A 27,070-nucleotide genomic window follows, 5' to 3' on the forward strand; every position below is an offset into this window, starting at 1 on the left:
ACCCACAGATTTTCCCGGTTTCTACCCCTGTTGCGGCCTTACCTTGTGTTCATTTCCTCCATCACTTGCCTCTTCCTTCCCAGATCCTCGATGCTCATGTGCCTTTTCAAGTTCTGTTCCCTTCTCCCCACCCGCCAGCCACCCCCTGGGCAATCTCAGCCTTGCTGATCTGATGTAGATTGTAAATCCTTCTGAGTTGGGTATTTGTCGCTTGTGATGGGGTAGTGGTCCTGCTCTCATTTTTAAATCAAATTCCTGACAATTCATATCCCCTGGCGTTGGGTTAGGTAGCAATTTTAAATTATGTACGCAGCATATATCTTTGTAATGTATAAATTCAAGTTCAGTTTCAGCTTGCCAGTATGTAAGCCAGCTTGAATTGCTTTTCTTATTTGTTTCTGGGAAACATCCATGCCCAGACCCTGAAGGATTCCACAGCCAGTGAATGTCTGCTGAAAGGAGCTGTGAACCGGAGGGGCTTTCTTATTTGATAATAGGGAGGATTTCTGCAAAGAGGATGATCCCTGCTGTTAGTAGCGATTGAGCTGGAACATATGACACCTGCCGATTAAGCAGGGCACATTCATATCTCCCTTTCATTCTCTCTCAGCCACAAATACATGGAATATTTTGCAAACAACGGGAGCCTTAGTTCAAGGAGGCTATGGCCACAGCAGCGTGTATGATCCAAACACCAAGTCCATCTACGCTCACGGAGGTTACAAGGCGTTCAGTGCCAACAAATACAGACTAACGGACGATTTATACCAGTATGAAGTCAATAAGGGCAGGTGGTAGGTATATTTTAAATCTATTTTCACTTTGAAATTTCCAGCCTTCTGCGGCCACCTAATGAGTCTTGACACTCTAGTTAATGCTGGAATCTACTGTAAGTCGGTCTTAAAAACTTTAAATGTTGGGGAAATGTTTCTGTAATACAGGGCTAGCCAACACAGGTTGTCCTCCAAAGCTACAATTCCCATCATTTCTGTCCACTGGCCATTGCAACTGGTGCTGATGGGAATGGTAGTTGCAAAGAACCTGGAGGACACCGTGTTGCCTACCCCTGCTGAAATAATAATAATAATAAGAAGAAGAAGAAGAGTTTGGATTTGATATCCCGCTTTATCACTACCTGAAGGAGTCTCAAAGCGGCTAACCATCTCTTTTCCCTTCCTCCCCCACAACAAACACTCTGTGAGGTGAGTGAGGCTGAGAGACTTCAGAGAAGTGTGACTGGCCCAAGGTCACCCAGCAGCTGCATGTGGAGGAGCGGGGAAGCGAACCCGGTTCACCAGATTACGAGTCTACCGCTCTTAACCACTATACCACACTGGCTCTCAGCAAAAAAACTGAATCCATTTTGACCATTTAGAAGTCTCTTTGGATGTTTGAAAGAGCCCTTGCTCTGCCCCCTGTGTGACCATGGGGAGAGGGCCATAGCTCAGTGGTAGAGCATCTTGCCTTGCATGCAGAAGCTCCCAGGTTCAGTCCCTAGTAGAGCTGATAGAGATTCCCTGTCTGTAAGCCTGTAAACCAGGGGTCAGCAATTTTTTTTAGCTGCGGACCGGTCCACTGTCCCTCACACCTTGTGGTGGGCTGGAGAAACGGCACCGGGGGAAGGAGCTGGAAGAAAAGGCAAGGGGGGGGCCAAATAGTCCTCCTCCCCACCCTCAGCCCCAGCCACTGCACTTACCTTCCCAGGTGCTGCCACCACCACCACTGCTGCCGCCACTGCTTCTCGTGGGTAGACAGAGCGAGCTTGTCCACTCTTTTCCAGGAGTACCAGGGCAGGGGCAGCAATGGTGGAGGGAAGATGTGGCACGAAACGGCTGGCTCCAGAGAGGGGCTGCTTAAAATGGCGCTCATCCAGCTCAGCCCAGCCGCCTTCCTCCTCTAGGCAGGGCAGGGAGAAGGCAGGAGGGAGGGAGGAGGCGCAGCTGCGGTGTGTGTGTGTGGGAAATGGAATGGCGCAGGGGGGGAAATGAGGCAGCCCGAATGAACAGAATCCCCACGCCGATCCACAGAAAGTCCGCGGGCCGGATCCTGAAGGCAGTTGGGCCTGATCCAGCCCACGGGCCTTAGTTTGCCGACCCCCTGCTGTAAACAGTCAGTGTAAGCAGTCCTGAGCTAGACGAGCCCACACTTTGACTCTGTACATGGCAGCTTCCTACGTGGAAATGGTGATGAATATGTCAACCATATCTTGAATAAATGTCACATACTTGGAGGACCACCGCACACAGTGGCTAGGAAGGGCTTTGGAGATTGATTGAGTTAATTAAGATATTTGGCTGAAGGCAAAGGGAGGACTATGGGAAATGCATATTTTATAGTCTTTGTTTTAACTAGCAGACCACGTTTAAGTGAGTCGATAGGTTCTCTTTAAATTATGCAAGGGTTGTGCAGTTAAATTGGCAACACCAAGGGACATAGGCATATTTTTATTTAGACAGATGCCCGCTCCCTGCTCATTTGTAGGAAAAAGGTAAAATAGCATCTCAGGGTCCAACTAGGCGCAGACCCTTGAAAAGCAGATTCCTTAAGGGGATGGGAGTGAGAGAAGGCTGAATTCTGCCCCTGCTTGTCTGCCCACTTTCCCCAAAACATTCTCCCCAGCTGACCTACTCCTGATGGGAGCTGCTCTTATTTTCAGAGCCCTAGCTGGAGGGGAAAACCGTAGGGATGCCGTTTCAGTGGGGAAATCATGAGGGGGAAAAAAAATTGTTTAGCAGCCCCCACCTTGCCCACACAGGGACTTGGTGAGGATCTGATTATGACAAGTGGATCTGCCATCATGATGTCTAATTTGCTCTGACACCAGTCTCTGTGCAAATTCTACACTTGGAAGTAGATTTGGCCAGAAAGCCAACAGTACAGGGCAAGTTTCTCACTCTGTCATTCCATGCCTCCCCTCCCACCCAAGGTTCTCTATAACTTATTAATGCCGGGAGTCTTGGACCAACACATTCTCTTTCCTATTCAAGAGAAGAGCTCTGAAGGAAGCTGATAGTTGATGAGCTCGCAGATGCTTTCTCCTTTCTCTCCCCATGGCAAAAAAGAGCAGCTTTTATTAGCAAGGGTTTGGGCAAGCAGTGGGTCAGTGGGGGGCTGTATGCTGGCTCCATGTGATGGCGATTTTACTTATTTTATTGCTTGTATTTTTATTCCTGATTTTGGTTTCTCTACATTGTGTTGCATTTATGCATTTGTTATCAGCATTTGGAAATGTGGTTTGTTCCCCATGTACCTTTCGGGGTTGCTGTTTGAATTTTCTTCGCAAGCTGGGGCTGCCAACCTTTATGGATCAGTGGGGACATTTTGAATTGTGAGAGAGTGCTGGGCAGCACCAGCAATAAAATAGCCACTGTTTTGAAGGGGGGGGGGGCATGGCGTAACACAGAAAGACTGCCATGTGGTGTGTGGTACAACCAAAATTAGAAATGAAAGCTCAGAGTCTTGGGCCTTTATAGGTGCTATGGCACTCAGAGGGTTTGCAACCTCTGCGTTTGGCCTTGATGCCTTGGACCCTGGATCTTTTCTACCTCTGAAATAATTGTACTCCATTCCCGTGGATTGTTTTCAGCCATAGTTGCCTCCTCTCTTCCTTTAGAAGACACTTGGAACGTTTAAGGCGAGGGCAGCCTTTGAAATCCCATTTCTTGTTATATGTCCACAGGACAATTCTCAGAGACAGCAAGTTCTCCCGATACCTGCATTCTGCTGTGATCATTAGTGGGACCATGCTGGTGTTTGGAGGAAACACCCACAATGACACTTCCATGAGCCATGGCGCCAAGTGCTTTTCTTCAGATTTCATGGCCTATGATCTAGGTAAGTCTCATTTAGAAGTTCAAGTAAGCACACAAAAACTCCTGTTATTTGTGAAAGCTGATCTGTCAACATTCAAGATAGCATGCTTTTTTAAAAAAAAACCCCAATTGAAACCATTAGATTCTTTTGGATTACACAATTGCAGTTAATGCTGAAGGGTTAGGGTGCTCAGCCTCTGAGCTTTAACTCACAAAGCTTGAGTTAGGTATTTATACTAACTTAGGTATTTATACTGCAAACAGGTTCCCCAGGGAAGCCTCCAGCAGAGTTCCCTGTGGCACAGCTGTGCCAAGGTTCTGCACGTGGCTCTGTCCCCGGAATATCTCGGGGCAAAATGGAGGCGGGGCTGCCTGAAAATGGTAGCAGACAGTTCTGGTTTTCATTATCTCAAGTTCCCCATGCAGATGGCAGCCAGTGCTGCTGTGATCAGCCGTGTGTGCAACGTCGAGTCGCCACCAGGTTCTCGCTATGGGGCAATTTCTGTTTGCTCCAAACTTTGCTTTTGCAGCAGCTCGTAGCTGGGGGTGGGGTGGGGGGAGAAATAGAATATGCTGTAAACAACACAGTTAAGATGAACTGTGCCCAGGGTTTTGGAACGTCTGTTGCAAGGGGAGTGCGCATTATTTATCTGTTCTGCTGATAACGTGTGCATTGCAAATGTTGTTCCATAATCCCAGGAAAAGGATGCATGGCTAGCGACGACACAGTTGTGTGTGATGCTAGATTGTCCAGCACACAAGGGGGTCGAAGTCGTCATGTGGAGAAGCAGGCCAAGCTCTTGTTTCAAAGGCCATGCGCCTCTGTGGCTGCTTGAATGTGCCTTGCTGGGAGATGCTCCCATGTGGCAGGGACCCAATTTGATTAAGCAGCTGAGCTTGGAAAAGCCAGGAGAGGGCAGCATTTAACAAAACTATAACATGCATGCTGTTTTTCTTTAGGCAAGATGGGGATCAGTTTACACACCGAAGAATAAAATCTAGATCATCTCTTAATACCCTATTTAAGTTTTTATGGAAGCCTCACCATAATTCCTGGATTTCTGGAATGATTCGTTTTTGCCCACATGTTGTAGCACAGCAATATATTTTTCTTTTCTGTGCAAGAGCTTAACGTCCATCTTCTTGCTTTACGCCCCCCCCCCCCCAGCATCTTACATAGCTCTCTGAAGCTATCAAAAGCCCTTCACGATAATGCAGTTGCTGTGTCTCCCTCTTCTCTTGGCATGCACTGAAATCCTGGCAACCATTTCCCTGTGTACAGGCTTGGATTTTACGAGAACACAAACCTCTTTCACAGTACATGTGTGCGTGCGCACACAAACTGATACATTCTTGTGGATCTGAGGTGGAATTCAAAAGTTGGCTTAGTTCAAAGTCAGCAGGGCAATAATTCTTGGTAATCTCAAAACCATTAGCTTTTTCTCTACTTGGTTCCCAGCGAAAGAGGGAGAAGGCAGCAGAGTCGAAGCACTTCAAGTGCTCCTCCTAATCTACAAAAATATGTTCCTTGGCCTCGCAGCTCTCAGCCTCCTGGATCAAAAATACCATTGAACTTTCTGGCTCGCTTTCCCTTAGATCTGCCTTGAAAAACTGGAACGGCACATGTGCCCATTAAACAGTTCAGCGAAAAAATCAAATGCTCTCACACCGAACTTTTTTTTGGAAAGAGAGAGAGAGAATAAATCAGTGAAACCTCTGCTGGCAATTAAAGTATCCCGCAGGGCGAGGGGCCATTAGTCCAAACTGTATTAGGGTTCCATTCTTGAATGCCAAAGCCTCATCCTGAACTATTCAAAGTTGCCAGAGCTCTAATGATTTCAGCTAATGTAGCATGCGTTGTCCCATTTGCTGGTGCCTTCTTTTCTTTTCTTTTCTTTTTTTTTTTTTAGCTTTTATTTTCAATGCAAAATCGTAACAAAAATTACAAACATTGAATACACAAAAACGAAAAAACACACATCTACAAAGCAAAACCATATCATAACATACATAAACATAAATTGACTTCCTTCCTTTGTTCTAAGACCTCCAAAGATATTTACTCTTACTGTATTGTTGTGTCTAATTAGATTACTTCCATCTTTATGCTTTTTTACATCATTTTTCTTGTTCTTTAACCCTGTAAAGCATCACTCATTACATACCAATATACTGACTCCAGAACAATGTTTTTTCATATACTCTTTAGCACAACCCCATTCTTTTAATAGTTTCTGGTCCGATTGTCCCCTTATGTAAGCTGTAAGTCTTGCCAGATTTATGTATTCACAAAATTTAATTTGCCAATCTTTCACTGATGGAATTTTTCTGCTTTTCCAGTTTTTAGCTATAAGCATCCTGGCAGCTGTTGTTGCATAAAGGAATATTTTCCTTTGATTTTCGGGGATATCATTTGTAATTAAACCTAAAAGGAATGCCTCCGGTTTTTTACTAAAAGATATTTTAAACATCCTTTTGAGTTCTTCATAGATTTCATTCCAGAATTGTTTAATGGGTCGGCATTCCCACCACATGTGGAACATTGTTCCTATTTCTTTTTTACATCTCCAACAGGTATTCGATTTTAATTTGTAAATTTTTGCCAATTTTACTGGAGTTAAGTACCATTGGTACACCATTTTCATAAAATTTTCTCTTATTGTATAACATGCCGTGAATTTGATGTCATATTTCCATAATTTCTCCCATTGATCCAGCCGAATTACATATCCTATATCACATGCCCATTTGATCATAACTTCTTTTATTTCTTCATCCTTTAATTCCCATTCTAATAATAAATTATACATTCTGGATATATATTTTTTTGAGTTTTGTAATAATACTTTTTGTAATTTTGATTCTTCTTTTTCAAATCCTATTACTTTATCCTGGTTAAATATTTGTGCAATTTGGTGATATTGAAGCCATGTGGTACAGTATTGGGTCACCTCGTCATATGGTCTTAGTTTTAATTGGCCCTGTTCTTCCTTTAGGAGCTGCTGGTAAGTTGCCATTCTTCCTGTAGTATTTTTCTTTTTAACTGATATTACTTCTAGCGGTGAGACCCACCATGGAGTTTTTGGTTCTAACAACCTTCTATGTCTCACCCAGACCTTGTATAATGCATTTCTAATTACATGGCTTAGAAATTCTTTATGGACTGCCACTTTGTTATAAATTAGATAGGCATGCCAACCATATCTGTTGTTCCATCCCTCCAAATCCAAAATGTCGCTGTTATCCAATTTGATCCAATCCTTGATCCAAGTAAAGCATGCTGCATCGTAATATAGTCTCAGGTCTGGGAGTCCAAAACCTCCCCGCTCTTTTATGTCAGTTGCTGGTGCCTTCTTTTCACGCATTGCAATACATTCTGGTGCAGTACTGACTACAGGGAAGTTTTAAGTCGGAATAACCAGTAATGTGGGGGTGTAAAGGGGAAGAAATAGGACCGGTTGCTGCCCCGATGGGAGGAGTAGGCGTAGGCCGAGGAGGATGGAGCCTTGGAAGTAGCAGGGCAGGACAGCCAGGAAGTGGGCAACAGATCAGCTGTTGGGGCGAGGCACCTGGTTGTGGTTCATTTGTATTACGAGAAGCAACTGGCTGGGTTGGAAAATGTGGGTTGCATCCAATGCTCCTACTCATGTGTAGCTCCAGTGGTGCAACAGGAATTCCATTTCCTCTCTCCCTGCTGTGTGCCTCCTGAACCTGCTAGATGGGACAGGAGAGGAAGAGGAAGAGGAAGAAGGAGCTCTGTTGCACCCACAGAAGCCAGTTGCGCTGTTGGAGTTGAAGCATTAACGAAGGCCGTATGTTGTTTTAGCCAAGGCATCAATGCCTGCCTCTTGAGATCCAGCTTTCCTCCCTCTTTCCTCCCATTGCCCAGCCATTTGCCTTTAGTGTGCATGGTACTATAGACTGTGAACCATCTGGTGGTTAGAACTTTTAAAAATTCTCCTTATTCCAAACTTGTGTGCTTCCACCTCTCCTGGAAGTAGTGTGTGTGAAAGAGTTTGTGTGTGTGTAAGTAAAGAGGAGCAATCACCAGACCCACTTAAAAGCCTTCTTGAGTTGTTGTGGGTGTGTGAGTATCTCTCCTGGTCACACCCTGACTCATTACCTGAGAGCTGACCTGGGTAGATACATTTTAAGATTAGAACACATATCCTGGTCCTCTCATGGCAGCTGCCTCAGACCTTGCTGGGTTTTGTGTGTGTTTTTTAAAGATTCAGTACAGTGGTACCTCAGATTAAGAACTTAATTTGTTCTGGAGCTCTGTTCTTAACCTGGAATTGTTCTTAACCTGAAGTACCACTTTAGCTAATGGGGCCTCCCACTGCCACCACACCACCAGAGCACGATTTCTGTTCTCGTCCTGAAGCAAAGTTCTTAACCCGAGGTACTATTTCTGAGTTAGCGGAGTCTGTAACCGGAAGCGTCTGTAACCTGAATCGTATGTAACCCGAGGTACCACTCTATTTTGAACAGTTTTAACCTCCCCCTCCTTCCACATTTTCCTGCATTATTCCTCATTATTACAGACAATTTCTTGATTTCTGCAAGGGATTTAAATGGCTAGACATTTGTGGCTGGTGCAATGTTGCTTTTGACCCCAAAGATTTTGAACCACTGGAAGTGAAAGACATGATACTCTAGACAGGAAGCCCTTTGAGGCAATAGCCTAAAGATAGCGTGTTTGCTAAACCTTATGGGCTGATGCCCTTTTCTTTCTTTCTTTTTGGTTCAAGTACTTTACTTTTTGTAGTTTCGTCCAAGGTAAGTGTGTATTTGTGTGGGAATAATCTAAGCAGATGTGAAAGGGGGTATTAGGACAGCTTGGAGAGAGGAATGAAGAGATGGTTTGAATTGCGCTGCTTTCCTCCTTGCCTTAAAGCCATGGCAAGCAGAAAGTATTCTAAATGGATTTGAGCCCACTCACCCAATAACCAGTGAAAGAACAGGGACCCCTCTTAGCTACTTGTGACATTCATTTGTGTGTGTGGTGGGGGAGTAATTTATCTAGTTGCAAAAGATAATCAGACCCCCCCCCTGGGGATTTAATAATACCGTTTAGCCCTAAAACACCTTTTGCACAGGTTAGACTTTCTTCTTCCGGCCGTACAGAGCAGGTACTTGGTTGCAGACAACACAAAGCTGGTTCTGCCATACCGGTTAATGAGGCGAGTAGTGAAAATAATGGCAGCTACGTATACTCTCATCTTTTGTGGGGTCTCCTTAAGAAATTGCACCGGGGATTGGGCTGGATGTGTCTCCCAAAACACTTTAGCACTTATCTGCTCTTTGGAATAGCTAATGAATTAGTGTTGTCATTTGAATTGCTTTTGGAATAATGCAAAACAAAAAAAACAAAAAAAAACCCCCGTTCCGCCTAAAATGCCAGCTAATGTACCAGAAGGAACTGCTCTGAAATGAGGCTTGCTTAATTCCAGCTTGCGATTGTTGGTCCGTGCTGCCTCAACCTGACCTCCCTCACGACGTCAACAGATTTGGACACTCTGCTGTGCTGAGCAACAAGTAAGAGGGCAGAATGGCTTGTGGGTGTGGGGAGAAGGGGAGCCAGGGTCTCATCCTGCACTTCTGTTCCCGACCACATGAGGTCATGGCTGAAGGTGCTCCTGCTTGCACGACCAGGACCTCAGAACTCGCACCAGCTGCTTGTGATGGCTGCACAGAGCTGCCACTCGTGCCCATACCATTAGCTCTGTTCTGTTGAAGGGGCAGCGCAAGCACAGAGGGGCTGTGGGGCTCTGACTTTTGCCCTTCCCCTGTTGTTCAGGATAAACGTCTGCTGTGGGGAGCCTAGAGGAGCGCAGCATGCTCATTGCTTCAAGTGTTTGTCCTCAACAGGTAGGAGGGCAGAGGGAGCCATGTGACAGCAAGGATGGCGCTTTTGTACTTGCGTGCTCCCTCCTTGACCTTTTTATTTTTTTATAAATTTTATTAGTATTTTCCACACAACACAAAAAATCAAAAAATAACAACACACAAAAACCAACATTCCAAAAAAACAAAAAGAAAACAAATCCATATTTCACAAGTTAATAATATAAACACTAAAAAGAAAAACAAACATCGACTTCCACCAATCCCACAGCACCTCCTTTATCTCTCCTTGTGTCTTCCTGTTTTCCTTATCACCTCTATCCTAGCATCTAGATATAAATCCCTCTTTCTTATCCTTTCACTTCACAAGGTTATTCCAGACTCAGCCAGATTTCTGTCCTTGAACCTTGGCTTTTAAGGTACTCATTTAGACACTCCCATTCCTTTTTCATTTCACTTTTTGGTTTTTCTCTTATTATATCTGTCAGTTTGGCTAATTCTAAATATTCTGAAAGCTTACATCACCACTCTCCCTTAGTGGGTAACTGATTCCCTTTTCAGTACTTAGCCACCAGGATTCTTGCTGCAGACGTCGCGTATAAGAAAAAATTAGTTTTGTCTTTTGGACAAATGACAAAACAAATTTGGATACCTTGGATACACGGGGTGATGCTGTCTTGCTCTGTTGTCCATGTCAATTCAGGTGCCCATACCTGTTACCTGCCATTTGTCTGAAGTCTAATTAAAGCAAGTCACTTTTCCTATTGCAACAGCATCCATGGCGCTTGTGGATTGTCAAATTTAAGTGATAGGGCCAATATTTTAGCTGCTGGCTTTTGCTCCCAGATTCCCAGCAGATTAACACACTGTATGCAAATGACAACATGGATGCTTCCCCAACCTTACACTCAGTTGTGTCAATGTGTATAGAGTACACCTTACCTTTTGTGGTGGGCTTGAAACTTTCCCCACCCCCTTTGTTCTTTATTGCCAGTTTTATGCTAGCTGCCGTGCTATTACCTTCCTGGGTAATGAGCTCCATGGGTTAATTGTGGAGAAGTACTTTTACTAGTTTTGAAACATGACTGTTTAGCTCATTGAGTTTTGCCTCCATCCTTGCTTTGAACAACAGTTTCCAACTCAGCTTTTCCACCCCATTCGCTGGCTAATGTACCTCCTATCATAACAACATGGTTTTATCGCCTTTCTGAGAGCCTCCGCCTTAAATCTTCTCCTGGGCGAAAACCCGTTTCCCTGCTCCTCTGTGTTACTGCTGGCCCTTTTGTGAACTCTGTTTTGTATCTACTGCACCGCACTTGACTTCAGCCATCCGTCACTTAATCTGTACCGCCACAGTTTTCTCTTTTGTCTTAAAACACACAGAGAAACAATTTTCACACTTCTTAGGTTCACTTAAAAAGTCTGTTTTTGTGAAACTCTGGCCTCCTTTGTGTGCAGGTGATGCTCAGCAGTGTTATTAAGAGCTCTGTGCACTTTGCACGTCACAGTATTTCTGCTGTCAGAGTATATTATGCAAGTTTTGCATCCACATAGGCTAGAGATTTAGGGCAGGGAGCTGTGGCCCTCCAGGTGGCGTTGGTCTCCCAACTTCCATCAGCCCCAGCTAGCAGGGCCATTGGCAATGGGAATTGTAGTCCATCAGCATCTGAAAGGCCACACATTGCTCAGTCCGGCTTTAGAGTTTTTGACCCAGGCTGGAGGACTGGAAGAACATTGAAACTGGCTTGTGGGTGGCCTGCATAGATCAGGGTCAGAAAACAATTGTGGAGATAGGGAAGTGATGAACCAAGAGATACTTAAAGATTATTTAGAGCAGGAGTCAGGAAAGTTTTTCAGCAGACCTGTCCCTCAGACCTTGTGGGGGGGCTGGACTATATTTTGAACGAAAGAAAGAAAGAATTCCTATGCCCCACAAATAACCTAGAGATGCATTTTAAATAAAAGCACACATTCTGCTCATGTAAAAACACCAGGCAGGCCCCACAAATAACCCAGAGATGCATTTTAAATAAAAGCACACATTCTACTCATGTAAAAACACCAGGCAGGCCCCACAAATAACCCAGAGATGCATTTTAAATAAAAGCACACATTCTGCTCATGTAAAAACACCAGGCAGGCCCCACAAATAACCCAGAGATGCATTTTAAATAAAAGCACACATTCTACTCATGTAAAAACACCAGGCAGGCCCCACAAATAACCCAGAGATGCATTTTAAATAAAAGGACACATTCTATTCATGTAAAAACATGCTGATTCCTGGACCGTCTGCAGGCTGGATTTAGAAGGGGATTGGGCAGCCCCTGGCCCCTGGCCCCTGGGCCTTAGTTTGCCTACCCATGATTCAGAGTACTGAAGCCATGAGCATCATGACTTCGCCCTTCTGCTTCCAAGATGTCCACCAGCCCCAGCTGCAACTTTCCCAAACTTCTCAGTAGCCAAGAAGACTGGATGTAGGTTTTTAAAACACCTAAGATTCTTTGCATGCCCATTGCAGAACTGCATACCAGACCATATACTTATACCAGGGAACCTTTCGACTTCCAGATGTTGCCCTCATCAGCTCTCATGAACCCCAGCGAGCATTGCCAGTGCAACGTCTGGAGGGCTTGAGGTTCCCAACACCTGACTTGCGCAATCAGTTGCACGAACACACAGCATGTAGAACTAAGTAGTTCCTATTAGTCCTTCTGCCTCTCTCTTTACTCTTTTAGTGTTGCAATGCAAGCTATTAACAGCAGCAACAACAACAACAACAACTTTATTATTTATGCCCCATCCATCTAGCTGGGTTTCCCCAGCTACTCTGGGTGGCTTCTAGCACATATATTAGATTCTTGTGCCATAAAGAGCTGCCTGGCTACCCTCTGATAGTGGTGAACTCTGTAGAAATGTTACTTTTATGGAAGCCGACTTGCAACCCACCAAGCTAAGTGCAGCCCAACTGCACCTGTGGGCTTGCTACCTGCTTGACAAGGCCAGTGGGCTGCAAGTGGTCCGGCGCCTGCCGTCAACAGTGAACAGCCCTACAAAGGGTTCCTGAACAACCCGGCAACTTCTCATGGAATGGGAGTGCTGTAATTGGAAACGAGCCTAGTATTTGAGAGGAATCTTCAAACACGGCTTCTGTGCATGGATCAGCCGGTTAGAAGTGTCTCACACGGTCTCCCTTTTGAAGTAAAGAACAAGCCATTGATCTCTCCCTTCCCCTTTCCTTCCTTTGTTAGCAATATGTACATATTTGGAGGTTTTAACAGCCTGCTGTTGAGCGACATTGTGAAATACACCCCGGAAAGCTGTGAAGCCTACAGCAATGCAACCTCTTGCTCGGCGGCAGGCCCCGGGCTCCGATGCGTGTGGAACAGCTCCACCCTCCAGTGCCTCCCGTGGGAACTGGCCACAGAACAGCAAGAGCAAAAAGCTGCTGAGGAATGCCCTTGCTGGACAGGTAGGTGTTGCAGACAGATCCACCGGGTTTTATTACTCTGGCATACTGGACACTGCCTTCGGTTAGGGATGTTTCCACTGGCTGTTTGGTAGCATTGGGGAATGGTTTTGGGGTTGAAAAATGTAGGGGGTGCCCTTCAGATATCACTGAACAGCTACCCCTGTCAGGCCCAGCCAGCAGTGACAGTGTTCAGAGATGCAGTTACAGTGGTACCTCTGGTTAAGAACTTAATTCGTTCCGGAGGTCCGTTCTTAACCTGAAACTGTTCTTAACCTAAAGCACCACTTTAGCTAATGGGGCCTGCCGCCGCGCCGCTGCTGCGCGATTTCTGTTCTCATCCTGAAGCAAAGTTCTTAACCCAAGGTACTATTTCTGGGTTAGTGGAGTCTGTAACCTGAAGCGTCTGTAACCCGAGGTGCCACTGTACTGCCTGCCTGCTGCAACTAAGCTGCATAGGTGCAATTGAAGTAAATGCATATTTTCCCATGGCTCACCCCTCTTGCTCCCCTTCATTGAATTTTAGAGCTGCTCCTCTATATTTTGAAATAATAAAAAAAGATTAATGTGCATGGTGACTTACAATGTGGAGTATCCTTTTATGTATATAAAGGAGCATTCATTCATATGAAAGTCCCCCGCTACAGTCTGACATGGAATAGCCCAGTGACAGGGGTGGGTTATTCTTTTGTTTTTGTTGTTGTTATGCATTTTGTGTTTTTACCTAGTATTTTTATGCTGTGAACTGCCCTGAAATTTGTGGATGAAGGGCGGCATGCAAATTTAATTAAATAATAACACCTGTTGCTTGTGTCCAAATTGAGGTGGGCAAGTAGACCTTTTGAGATGGCTAGGAAATGCCCCTATTTGGTCATGCAGGTCTTTCCTTTTCCTTACCAGCTGTGGACCATGACAAATGCGATCAGATAACAGACTGCTACAGCTGCACGTCCAACACAAACCGGTGCCATTGGTGCACCGACCAGTGTGTGTCGAGGAACAGCAACTGCTCAGAAGACCAGGTAACGGTTTCTGCTTCCTCCCCCCCCCCTTATGTCTGCTGCCAAGAAAGTGCATGTCAGCGACTGCAGCTGACTTTGCCAAGCAGTTGGAGTTTGTAGCTCTGGCTGGGCTGCTTCAGTTGTGCTCGGTGGCTCACTAATGAACATCCTAGTAGAGAGAGTGGGGAGAAGCAAAAGGGTTGTGTATACTCTGCCAAAACGCTTCTATTTTTTATACCTAATCACACAAGTCACACACACTGAGAAGCGTTGCAGGGTGCAAACAACAATCTCCCCCCACTCCGTCAATGAAAACCTACCTTTGTCTTGTCCTGTTTTGATTTGATGCTTCCAATGCAGGCTGTGTTAGATCAGTAGCTCTGCTTGTCTTTCTTTCTTATCTATAGCATATTAGGTTTTCCACGTTATTACAATAAAAGAGTATAGTCCCTTATTCGTCCTCACCCTCCCTATGCCCTTGTATCCTTTTAGTTAGGGCAGCCTTTCTCAACCTGTGGGTCTCCAGATGTTGTTGGACTACAACTCCCATCACCCCTAGCTAGCAAGGCCAGAGCTCAGGGATGATGGGAGTTGTAGTCCAACAACATCTGGGGACCCACAGGTTGAGAACCGCTGAGTTAGGGGATTTTGGTTTTTGATGTTCAGTTCTATACAGTGTTCAGGTTCACACGCGTGGGTAAGGGTTGGGATAAATGAATGTCAGTGCTGTGTTGTGCACCCCTTGCAGCAGGAAGGCTAACCACAGATTGTCAGGACCATGGACAGATCAGTGTGACAAGAGCTTGCCGGAAAAGGGCTGTTGTCTCAGGCTGATGGGTCCAGACCTTCTGTCAACCCGTCTTCCTCTGAGGACCTGTTTGTATTTTTTAAAGGGCCATTTTCCAGTTGAGATGCCTCTGGCTCCTATGGCATAGGGACAGTGAGGACTACATGCAATGGGGTGTGGTGCGGACGAGACCTTGTGAGCCATAGAATCATAGAACTGTAGCACCGGGCTACCAAGAGTCATCTAGTCCAACCCCCTGCAATGCAGGAAACTCAGCTAAAGCATCCATGACAGATGGCCATCCAATCTCTGCTTAAAAACCTCCAAGGAAGGAGATTCTACAACCTCCCAATGGAGTCCGTCCCACTGTCAAACAGCTCTTACTGTCAGAAACTTCTTCCTGATCTTTAATCGGAATCTCCTTTTTGTTGTAACCTGAAGCCATGGGTTCGAGTCCTACCCTCCAGAGCAGGAAAAAACAAGCTTGTTCCATCTTCCATGTGGCATCCCTTTAGATATTGGAAGATGGCTATCATATCTCCTCTCAGTCTCCTCTTATCCAGGCTTAACATACCCAGCTCCTTCAACCGTTCCTCATAAGGCTTGGTTTCAAGACCTTTGATAATCTTTGTTGCCACCCTTTGCACATGTTCCAGTTTGCCAAAATTGGGGCCACAGTACTCCAGGTGTGGTCTCACCAAGGCAGAATAGAGTGGGATTATTACTTCCCTTAGGGGACGCGGGTGGCGCTGTGGGTTAAACCACAGAGCCTAGGGCTTGCTGATCGGAAGGTCGGCAGTTCGGATCCACGCTACGGGGTGAGCTTCCATTGCTCGGTCCCAGCTCCTGCCAACCCAGCAGTTTCAAAGCACGTCAATGTGTAAGTAGATAAATAGGTACTGCTCTGGCGGGAAAGTAAACGTCGTTTCTGTGCGCTGCTCTGATTCGCCAGAACCGGCTTAGTCATGCTGGCCACATGACCCGGAAGCTGTATGCCGGCTCTATTGGCCAGTAAAGCGAGATGAGCGCTGCAACTGAGATGAGATGAGTCCGCGACTGGACCTAATGGTCAGGGGTCCCTTCACCTTTACCTTTATGACTTCCCTTGATCTGGACACTATACTTCTTCTGATGCAACCTGGAATAGCATTAGGGTTTTTTTTGCTGCTGCATCACACTGTTAGCTCATGTTGTTGGATAACATCTTTTGGCCTGGAAGCTCATGGAGTGGGTGGAAATGGGTCTTTGGACAGCTGTGCTGGCTGGACCCAGTGTCAAAAACACCTGGAGGCAGTAGGTTAGCAAATGCTGAGCTAAGCAATGAGGAATAAGGTCACATGACTGCTACTTTGCCAGGTTGTTTGATTTAGCTGCATTTGGAAAGCTTTCTTCATACACCCTGACCCTCAGGACCCCCTTTTCCTTCTTTCCTTTTTCTGGTCCCAACAGCTGAAGAACTTGCTTTTTAGTCACTGAAAAAAGTATATGGGCCCCAAAGTGTTTTGGGAATGCAGTTAGCCACCTTTAAAAATCCCTGTTGCTTCCTGAATGTTTTCAGAAACTTTGGCCGTCACCACCTGGGAGGCACACTTTGAATGCATTTCCAAAAACTTATTCAGTGGGACGACCAGTGGCAAAACTGATGGAACTCATCTGGAACTTCTAATGAAACCCAAGCCTGGAATGGTCTCAAAGCTGGGTGGATGAATGGGATTTCTGAAGTTTAGATAACTCCCCTGGCTTTGGTGCGCCAAAAGGAGTGTGTTCATGGCTAGATCTACCCAGTTGTCTCTTTAGCAGAATTGTTGATTCATCTTGTGTATGTTGTGAAGGAAAAAGTGTACCCTTTTGCTGTCTCTGTTAGACTCCCATTGCTGCATTTGAAAATTGCCCCAAGGATAACCCTGCCTTTTACTGTAACAAGAAGACGAGCTGTAAGAGCTGCAGCCTGGATCAGAACTGTCAGTGGGAAGGTCGGAATCAAGAATGCATTGCTTTGCCTGGTATGTTTTCTCCTTGAATGTAGCATTCACATATGCTTCTACCCTTTCCTTTTGCTCCCAAATGGAGAAAAATATCTATCTGCCTACCTGCCTGCCTATCTTTTTGCATTGCTTTATTGCACTGTCATTATTTTTAGCTAATGCCATTAATTTGATTCTGAATTGATTTTAGAATGAATTGATTTTAGAATGTATTTCAATTAATTGATTGTGATTTTATGTAAATTGTGTTACTTTTACTGTTGTTAGCCACTCTGAGCCCAGCTTCGGCTTGGGAGGGCAGGATATAAATAAAATTTTATTATTATTATTAGTGAGTTAAATAAATGATAGTATATTGATGAGTTAAATATATATTTTTGTGAATTGGAGATCCTTGTAGGCACCTGAGTCCCTGTGGGTGATCGCCACAAGCGAGGCAAGAGTGAAACTTCTGCCCCTCTTTTTTTACAGAGAACATCTGTGGGGCCACCTGGCACTTGGTGGGCAACTCTTGCCTGAGACTCACGCAAACGAAAGATAGCTACGACAATGCAAAGTTGAACTGCCGGAGCCACAATGCTGCTCTGGCATCGCTCACCACCCAGAAGAAGGTGGATTTCCTTCTTAAAGAACTCCAGAAAACACAGTCATCGGTGAGTGATCCTTAATGCCCTTTGAAGTTGCGTCTGGGTGTGCATTAATGCTCAGGTTGAGTTGCTCAATTTCAAAGGGAGCTGTTGAAATTCATATTCCTCTGTGAGGTTGTAACCAAGGCTAATGTTGGCATCTCAGTACAATGTTATGTTTTTGATATTAATCCCCCAAAAGCAACTGCTTTTGGTTTTTGACTACTTTAGCAGTTGAAAGTTGGGGCTTACCTGGCTTGGTTCCACATGCAGAGAACCCACACCTAGCTATCTTGTAAGACCCAACTACCCATAATCTTATTAGTGTGGGGCAGTTGTGACACTGTGCTCTCTATCCCCCTTGGGGCACTCACGGTGCCACCCCCTCCCTTCCACCTAGGCTTGCCATTATGTCTCTGACAAGCTGTTGTCTGGTTTTAGGGCTCCGTTTTAGCAGCTGGGTTTGACTGTCTAGTATGCTTATAGCTATGAGACTTGCCGCAATTAGCATGCATGTCTATTGAAGGGCAGAGAGCTAGAGAAGGAAGTTGGCGATAGTATGAGGGGGTTGTGAAGAGACACTAATGACCTTCTCGCTTGCAAACTCAGCAGCTTGCTACCTCTCACTTGCACCCTGTTCGAATCTTGACAGCCCAGAGACCATTATGTGTTAAGCAAGACCTATCCCTTAATAGAAAGCATATTTTTGCTCATTGAAAATGCCCGTGTGTCACACGGTGGCTGTGTGCTCCTCCTTAACTCTCATACCGCCCTCCTTCCTCTTAGCCGAAAGCCCTGACGCCCTGGGTTGGGCTGCGGAAGATCAACATATCATACTGGTGCTGGGAAGACATGTCTCCCTTCACGAACACCTCACTCCAGTGGCTGCCTGGGGAGCCGAGCGACATTGGGTTCTGCAGCTACTTGGCGGTGCCAAACAACCAAGGGCTGAAAGCAGCAACATGCATCAACCAAGTCAATGGCAGCGTCTGCGAAAGGCCTGGTAAAATATCTCTTGGTGACGAACATGTGTGGAGACCATTGCTATTGGTGGCATGCAAATACAAAATGATGCATTAGTGTTGGCTCCTACTTCCACAATATTAGAGTTGATTTATATCGACACACTGGACTATCATTTCAAGGGAAACGGGCATACCGTATTTTTTGCTCTATAAGACGCACCTGACCATAAGACGCACCTAGTTTTTACAGGAGGGAAACAAGAAGAAAAAAATTTCTGAATCAAATGTTGTTGTTGAAGAGGAAGGAGGAGTGAGGGTCAGGCTAAGGAGCCGCTGGTCCGTCTGCCCCTTTGAGGAAGCTGTATCTGCTGGCCACCTAGCAGTGTTGTCCCTGCTGGGCAGATTGGAAGAGGTGGACGAGACGAAGCGGCACTCTTCAGTGAAGCGGGAGGAGGAAAGGAACGGAGCCCTTACAGAGCCCCTTCTTTTCCTCCCACTTTTCTGAAGAGGTGCTGCGCTGCTTTGCTTAACCCAGCAGAGCAAGAGGGAGAGCTGTGCAGCGCCTCTTGGTCTGCTGGCTTCCCAGAGAGGCAGGATGAGGGACGGAAGGGGCTCCGTAAGGGCTCCCTTCCATCCCTCATCGTGCATCGCTATGAAGGCATCACAACAAGAGGTGCTGCGCAGCTCTCCCTCTTGCTCTGCTGGCTTCAGCGATAGCTGCGCAGCCTGCATTCGCTCCATAACACACACAGACATTTCCCCTTGCTTTTTAGGAGGAAAAAAGTGTGTCTTATAGAGTGAAAAATACGGTAGGTCAGTGGTAGAGCATCTGCTTCATCTGCAGAAGGTTCCGTCTGCAGGTTCATCTGGAGGTTGAATCCCTGGCATCTCCAGCTACAGCTAGGAATGTCCCCTGTTTGAAACTCTGGGGAGCTGCTGTCTGTCAGCGTTTGAAAACACTGAGCTAGATGGATCAGTTGTCTGACTCAGGAACGAAGGAAGCAATGCAGGAATCTCAGCTAAAGCATCCATGACTGGTGGCCATCCAACCTCTGCTTAGAAACCTCCAATGAAGGAGAGTCCACCACTTCCCGAGAGAGTCTGTTCCACTGTCAGAGTGGTGATAATTTACTTTTGTAGAGTCCTTTGACACCATCCCACTGCTGATCAAAATGTGAGCTCCAGCTTTTAAAGTCTAGGGAGCTGTGGTTTATCTTGAAGAACCTTGGCGTTCCTGCAGAGTGTGACCTCAAGGGCTAAAGCCTCGAGGGGAAATTACATGGATAATCAGGCACCGAGCTGAACTCGAGAGCCGTTTTGAATTGTCCGGGTTGCAGAAAGAGGTCTGTCAGCAAGAGGGCTACAGGAGATTCCTTAATGGATAAGAGCTTTATTAGTAAAGGATGGGAAGGACCACAGTGATGCTGACAAGAAGCAGTGTCAGGATTCGGCAGCCTTTTGGGGGTTCAGGAGGAGAAAGTTGGATTATTTTCACCAGCAATGTAGTGTTACCTTTGGCTTCAAGGTAGAAGAAAAGAAAAAGGCTTGTAAATGTCTCTTATGGTAAAAGCTGCTTGCACTAATCCCCCCTTTTGTTGTTGTTGTTGAATGCGCAGCCAACCACAGTGCCAAGCAGTGCCGTACCCCCTGTGGCTTGAGAACGGTGTGCAGCGAATGCACCAGCAGCAACTCTGAGTGTATGTGGTGCAGCAACAAGAAACAGTGCGTGGACTCCAGTGCTTATGTGGCCTCTTTCCCTTATGGCCAGTGCATGGAGTGGCATACCGTGAGCAGCTGTCCACGTAAGCAATCGTTTGGCTGATGGGGATCTCAACAGTTGTTGTGTAGGGGCAGTTCCAGAAAGGGGGTGGTATCGTCCAGTGGTTCCTGCACCTAGTATATTTATGCACAGGCTGCGACTATTTTGGGGCCATCCAATTGATGTGCAGTCGCTGACAAAGGGTCCTTTTGGATCTGGAAGATGGCAGAAGGGGGGTATAACGCGGTGGGGTGTGTTTATATGTGTTATGCTACACACACAGGGCCTGGGAACAGAACCCCTGCATGAAATGGTTGCTGCCTGTATTTTACGAACTGCCCTGAGATCTATGGAGGAAGGGGGTATACAGATTTTAATATGCTCTTCTGTTGAACTGGAGAAGGAATTTTACTCGTATGTGTGCTCGTCGTAGGACTGAAGACAACAGGATCCCAAAGCTGCTCCCCAGATTAATAGGGTGGCTGTGGGCAAATTGCATAGGTCTAAATCCAGAGGAATATGTTAGGATCCCCATACTGAGTAGGACTTTTCAGGCTCTCATTTGTCTGCATCCTGCCAGGCTACTGCCTCCAGCCGGTAGAGTTCCAGGTGAAGCCTCCAACACCAGTTTTCCTGCACAGTATTTACCGGGCTACCCAGATGCAACCCAGGCCCTGTTTTAAAATTCCATTCATCTTTATTTATGATTGCATTATTGATATTTGACTTCTTGGAGCCAGCAAACTCTGACTTCTTGGAGCCAGCCAGGATTGAAACAGAATGCGAAAAAGGCAGTGTGCAAGCGGGAGGATGTTCAGACCCTGGTGTGCTGTTGTTGCATGTGAACCAGCCCAGGATGTGAAGCCTTAAAGCACTGGTGGGCTTCTTTCCTTAACCTGGAAGTTCTCTTTATCTCCGCAGCTGAAAACTGTTCTGGCTACTTCACTTGTGGGCACTGTTTGGAGCAGCCTGGCTGTGGCTGGTGTACAGATCCCAGTAATACAGGCAAGGGGAAGTGCATTGAAGGCTCTTCCAGAGGTCCAGTGAAGATTCCACCTTCACCTCCACCAGCAACAGGAAAATCCTACCAAGAGCCTGTCCTCGATGTCAGCATGTGCCTGGCTGAGAACAAATACAACTGGTCCTTTATTCACTGTCCAGGTAACTTATTTAGGAGTGCACATTTGATGTGGAGATCAGTTCTCTCTTAAAACCCTTAAGTGATCCTCTTGTCTGCCCAGTAGGCAGGGGCAAGAGGGTGGATTTGTTTAATCTTTCAGTGATTGTGTGCAGTTTCTTGAAAATGGAATCAGATAATGGTAGCTTATTCCTGAGTAGTGCTGAGTTGTTAGCTGTGTTAAGGGAGAACTTCAGAGAATGCAATCTTACGTTTATAATGTAGGGGAATGTGAGAAGTCTGCCGCTCCGTTTTCTTGTTTATAGTGTTTTTAGTCCTCTCTTTAGTTAAAAGACTCCATAATAAATGAGGCAGTCCTTGCCCACAGTTTTCCAGTCTAAAAGACATGTTGCAGTAGGAAAGGCAGAGGGAAAAGCAAATTCAGACAACGGTTCTTAAAGGTATGAAGTTCTTAAAAGGACCACGTCGAAGTTCAGCAGTTGGTGGAAGAAGAGCCCAATGGATCTAGTCGCTCACCAGAGCTGCAGTCCCATATCTTCCCCTGCTGCAGCCTTATGGGAAATAGTTAAAATAAAATAGAAATAGATATAAGAGTTAATGTCACCTGAAATGGGGGCAGGGAAAAGAACAGTTTATTGGTATGCAAAGCTTCTCTTCCTTGGCTGGTTTTTTTTTTCCTTTTCCTTTTTCGTGGGGGAGAAGAGTTGGTGTTGTGAAAGAGCAGAGAAATGTCCCACTTCTTCCAGTGATTCATGATTGGCTAGGCTTACTGTGACCAGAAAGAAGCTAGTGTCCTTATTGATAGTTTTCATATACTGATGTCAGCACATAGCTAAATCCGATTTGCTAGATTGTGCTGTGATTTCATCACATTCAGAACAGGAGCCCAAACTGGCTGGGGAAGAATAGAGGTGGTGGGATGTCTCCCAAAGCAGAGGCCATCAAAGGAAACAGTGGCTGCAGATATCAAGCAGTTCAGCACCAGCAAGATATGAAAGGGGGCACAACTGTTTCAAACTCAAAAATAATTTTGAGTTTCGCTTCCAGATTACGATGATATGATCCTTTGAATTTCATGCTGCATAGTTAGACAAAACGACACGTAGAAATGCCTTTGTCTATGGGCAGATGAGTCAACATAAAAAGAGCAGATTTGTGCATGTGCTCCCTTCATTAATTCTAATGTCCATTAGAATTATTTGAGTTAAGTGCTGAGTGTTGTGGCTGCTGAATGTGTGCACTCCAGTCCACTCTGGGAAGGGGAGCCCTGCTGAGATGCTCTGGAGCTTATCCTGGATCGCTGGGAAGCAAGACCACTTGGTCTGGTGTGAACTTGCTGTTAAAAGGTAAAGGTAAAGGTACCCCTGCCCGTACGGGCCAGTCTTGACAGACTCTGGGGTTATGCGCCCATCTCACTTAAGAGGCCAGGGGCCAGCGCTGTCCGGAGACACTTCCGGGTCACGTGGCCAGCGTGACATCGCTGCTCTGGCGAGCCAGAGCCGCACACGGAAACGCCGTTTACCTTCCCGCTGGTAAGCGGTCCCTATTTATCTACTTGCACCCGGAGGTGCTTTCGAACTGCTAGGTTGGCAGGCGCTGGGACCGAGCAGCGGGAGCGCACCCCGCCGCGGGGATTCGAACCGCCGACCTTTCGATCGGCAAGTCCTAGGCGCTGAGGCTTTAACCCACAGCGCCACCTGCTTAGCCCCAAACACCAAGCAATCAAAATTGTGGTGACAAATAACGAGATGGATGGGAGAGAGCGAAAGATGTGCTGAGCGTCCCTTTTTGTTTTCTAGCCTGCCAGTGTAACGGGCACAGTAGATGTGTCAATGAGAGCATCTGCGAGAGGTGTGAGAACCTGACGACTGGCAAGCACTGTGAAACCTGCATCTCCGGTTACTATGGAGACCCCACAAATGGAGGCACCTGTCAGCGTAAGTTGGGTCCTCCATCCATCTTCCCCACTGCTGAACAACTGCATTTCCTCCCCTGGTCCCCATTTATTTTTGCCTGACCTTTTTTTTTTTAACAGCTAGTATGCAGGCCATAATGATCGAGGCTGTGTGTGGACTGTGCAAAATTCTGTGCCAAGAAAACCTATTTTCTGCAATTTGTAAATTGCGCAAAATGAGCAAATTTACACGATTTCACTGAATGCTGTGGTTTTGCTTCTTTGCATAATCTATTCGTGTTTTGCCATGGCACTGAAGCCATCCAAACACTGAGAATTTTATTCATCTAGCCTTTTTGGAGAGAATTCAGCAGGTTTCACTTACATACTTTCAAGGCTATCTTCCCAGCCTCGAGGGGTGGGAACCATTTAAAAAGCAAAGTTAAGATTACCAGAAAGCTGAATTCTACACTTGATACATATTCTGTGTCTGTTCTGTGCTCTTACAGAATAATTGATAATTACCAGTGATAGAACTGTGTAACATCAGTGATATTTTATTACATCTGTCATATAGCTGAACTTAAAGAAGCATTTCACAGGGGTATGGATCATAATATTCGTTGTGGCAGGTCTACTTCAAATATGAACCAAAAGTCTGAGCAACACGTTTCCCAATCATTGACTCATTTAACAAAGACATTAAGTCTGTAGAGATGATCCCTTTGCCATTCATTCATGCCTGAAATTTGATAAAATCTTGCTTTCTTCCTTGCCTTTTGCTAAGGCTGCTGAACTACCTTTGGTTTTAGCTCTCACCCAGGGGTTGTCTGTCTGTCCGTATAGGGGAAGAGATGAAATTCAGGGTACTACTCAATCAAGTGTGGTCTTGCAAATTTGTGCAACAAGCAGTGTTTTGTGTCCTGTCATAAATGACATACCGTATTTTTCGCCCTATAGGACGCACTTTTTCCCCTCCAAAAATGAAGGGGAAATCTGGGTGCGTCCTATGGGGCGAATGCAGGCTTTTGCTGAAGCTTGGAGAGCGAGAGGGGTCGGTGCGCACCGACCCCTCTCGCTCCCCAGGCTTCAGGAAGACATCCGCAGCCTAGGCAGCCCTGCGGGAGTTCCCACAGGGGTGTCTAGGCTGCGGATAGCAGCCTGCTTCCCAGAGCGTCAGGCGCTCTGTTTTCAGGGCGCCCGGTGCTTCGGGACCACATCCCGCAGGGCTCCCCACGCTGCGGATATCAGCCTGCTGCCCGGCGGGTGGGACGCCCTGAAGCAGAGCGCCCCGCGCGCCAGACAGATATCCGCAGTGTGGGGAGCCCTGCAGGAGTTCTCCGCAGGGCTCCCCACGCTGCGGATAGCAGCCTGCTGCCCGGCGGGTGAAGCGCCCTGAAGCAGAGCGCACCTCGCGCCGGGCAGACATCGGCCAGCCCCACAAGCTCAGGGGACAGCAGGGAGGCGCAGCGCTGCCATCCCGCTGTTCCCCGACCTGGTTTGGTTTCCCCGACCTGCTTTTGAGGGGGGAAATAAAGGAAAAAATCTTTTCCTTTATTTCCCCCCCCAAAAAACTAGGTGCGTCCTATGAGACGGAGCGTCCTATGGGACGAAAAATACGGCAAATGCGCATTCAAGGCATTTAAGCGAGTGGGAAGCCACTCACAATGTGAACAGCTTAATTGCTTGTTAATTTATCCATCAGTATTTATTTTACAGGGGAAAAAATCTGTTTATCTTTCAGCTTGCAAGTGCAATGGCCATGCTTCTATCTGCAACGCAAACACAGGGAAGTGTTTTTGCACCACAAAAGGAATCAAAGGAGAGGAGTGTCAGCTGTGAGTCAGCCTTTACATATGTCCTTTTTATTGTCCATTCATTGTGCTCTTGATGGCATTGGGGTGGTTCTACACTGCCTTCAATACTGTTTATGCCCACGAAAGCTTCAGGGCAGTCAGACTGCTTTGTGAGCAATCAGTGCATGGCCCATAGCTCCCTACTGAAACCTTTCCACGCCACAAATGTTCCAACTTGGGGTGTGGGATCCACCTTTGCTGCACCAGAGCGCTGGGGTGCCCTCTCAAGGCACCAAATAAAAGCCACTTACTTGTGTTGTAGCCACTCCCAAGTGCTTCCTGTTGATGCTTCCTGTTCCTGGGGGTGGCTTGTGTGTGTGTGTGAACGAGCAAAGGTTTCGCGAGTAATCACAGCCTGAGCATAAAAAAAGAGAAAAGCTTAAAAATCAAAGTCTGGTGGCTTGGCACCAGAGCACAACTGACTTTCATTTGGGGCCAGAAGCGAAGCTCATGTAGCTGTACCCCCCCCCCCATCCCTGACTTCTTGATGCCATGTGGTGGCATTCCTGTTTCTTTTTCTGCAAGCATGCACATTTTAGCACAGCCACTGCAGCCTGATTGCAATAACACAAAAATGTACAAATGAAGCACGGTGACTCCATAGGGTCCTCATATCTAGGGGACTGCCTCTCCTGGTCTGCCCTGCAGAGGACCTTAAGGTCCATGAATAACCATAGTTTAGAGGTCCCGGGCCCTAAGGAAGGTTATTCATGGACTATCCTCCACCAGGGCCTTCTCAGTGGTGGCTCCGACCTGGTGGGATGCTCTGTCCCATGAGACTAGGGCCCTTCAGGATTTAACCTCCTTCCTACTGGGCCTCTAAGACAGAGCTATTCCGCCTGGCCTTTAATTTGAATTCAGCCTGATCTTTTATTTCCCTTCTCTTCTCTTCTCTCCCCCTCCCCTTTTATGAAGATTACCCACTCTGAGACCCTGCAGCTAATTCTCCCTTGGCCTCCTCACTGGCCCAAGTAGGACCAATTCAGCCAGCTAGCCCTGGGGATTATCTAATGCTTATTTCCCCTAAATTGATTTTTGATTTTTGAATTTTATTGTTATTCATGTTTTTATACTGTATTTTGTGCTGCTTTTATGATTAAGTGTTTTAAATTTGTTGTTAGCTGCCCTGAGCCCAGTTTTTGAACTGGGAAGGCTGGGGTATAAATAAAATTTATCATCATCATCATTATTATTATTATTATTATCATTATAGGGCAACCAACCTGCCCCCAGGGAAAAAAGGGCAGGTGGAATTGGGGGTGGCGTGAACACCCACCAATGGGATGGGTGGAGTTAAATTGTGCGTTCAATAATGAGGGAGCATTATATATAGATAACCACTTCAAATGCACTATTAATGCAGCAGTGGCATCTTGCTGCATATGCCTACAATAAAACAGAGGACTGGATGGGGTGCGGTGACAGGTTTGGGTAACATGGTTGAAGCAGAATGTGTCATGGTGCTGTTTTATTCAGTGTGGTGCACTGATGGAGGCAGCAAAGCTTCGGAATGCCAGGTTCTGGAAGCCACAAGAGGGGAGAGCGTTTCTGCTGTGCCCGTATTCTGCTTGCGGGTTTTCCACTGACATCTGGTTGGCCACTGTGAGAACAGGGTGCTGGACTAGGGGGGCCATTGGCCTGATGCAGCAGTCTGTTCTCAGGTAGTACTACTACTACTACTACTACTACTAATAATAATAATAATAATAATGGGGTCACGAAGAGTCAGACACGACTAAACAACTAAACAACAACAACCACAATTTCTTATTTATACCCCGCCCATCTGATTGGGCTTCCCCAGCCACTCTGGGCGGCTTTCAACAAAATATTAAAATACAGTAATGCATCAAACATTAAAAGTTTCCCTAAACAGGGCTGCCTTCAGATGTCTTCTAAAAGTCAGGTTCTCTTTGACATCTGATGGGAGG

The 27,070-nt window shown here is 46.2% G+C and overlaps 1 protein-coding gene across 3 annotated transcripts in view; it reads left to right on the forward strand.

The window, feature by feature from the left end:
* ATRN (attractin) overlaps positions 1-27,070 on the forward strand; it is a 160,395-nt gene that overhangs the window by 64,359 nt on the left and 68,966 nt on the right. For all 3 annotated transcript variants that reach the window (XM_083756248.1, XM_083756250.1, XM_083756249.1), the window contains exons 9-20: positions 611-794; positions 3,680-3,834; positions 9,266-9,350; positions 12,911-13,131; positions 14,029-14,150; positions 16,781-16,919; positions 17,373-17,554; positions 18,314-18,530; positions 20,109-20,294; positions 21,173-21,412; positions 23,189-23,326; positions 25,028-25,121. In XM_083756248.1, coding sequence (XP_083612374.1) covers positions 611-794; positions 3,680-3,834; positions 9,266-9,350; positions 12,911-13,131; positions 14,029-14,150; positions 16,781-16,919; positions 17,373-17,554; positions 18,314-18,530; positions 20,109-20,294; positions 21,173-21,412; positions 23,189-23,326; positions 25,028-25,121 — 1,963 coding nt within the window. The remainder of the gene's footprint in view (positions 1-610; positions 795-3,679; positions 3,835-9,265; positions 9,351-12,910; positions 13,132-14,028; positions 14,151-16,780; positions 16,920-17,372; positions 17,555-18,313; positions 18,531-20,108; positions 20,295-21,172; positions 21,413-23,188; positions 23,327-25,027; positions 25,122-27,070) is intronic.

The sequence above is a fragment of the Podarcis gaigeae genome (assembly GCF_964106915.1).
Source record: "Podarcis gaigeae genome assembly, chromosome: 9".
Taxonomy (NCBI): Eukaryota; Metazoa; Chordata; class Lepidosauria; order Squamata; family Lacertidae; genus Podarcis; species Podarcis gaigeae.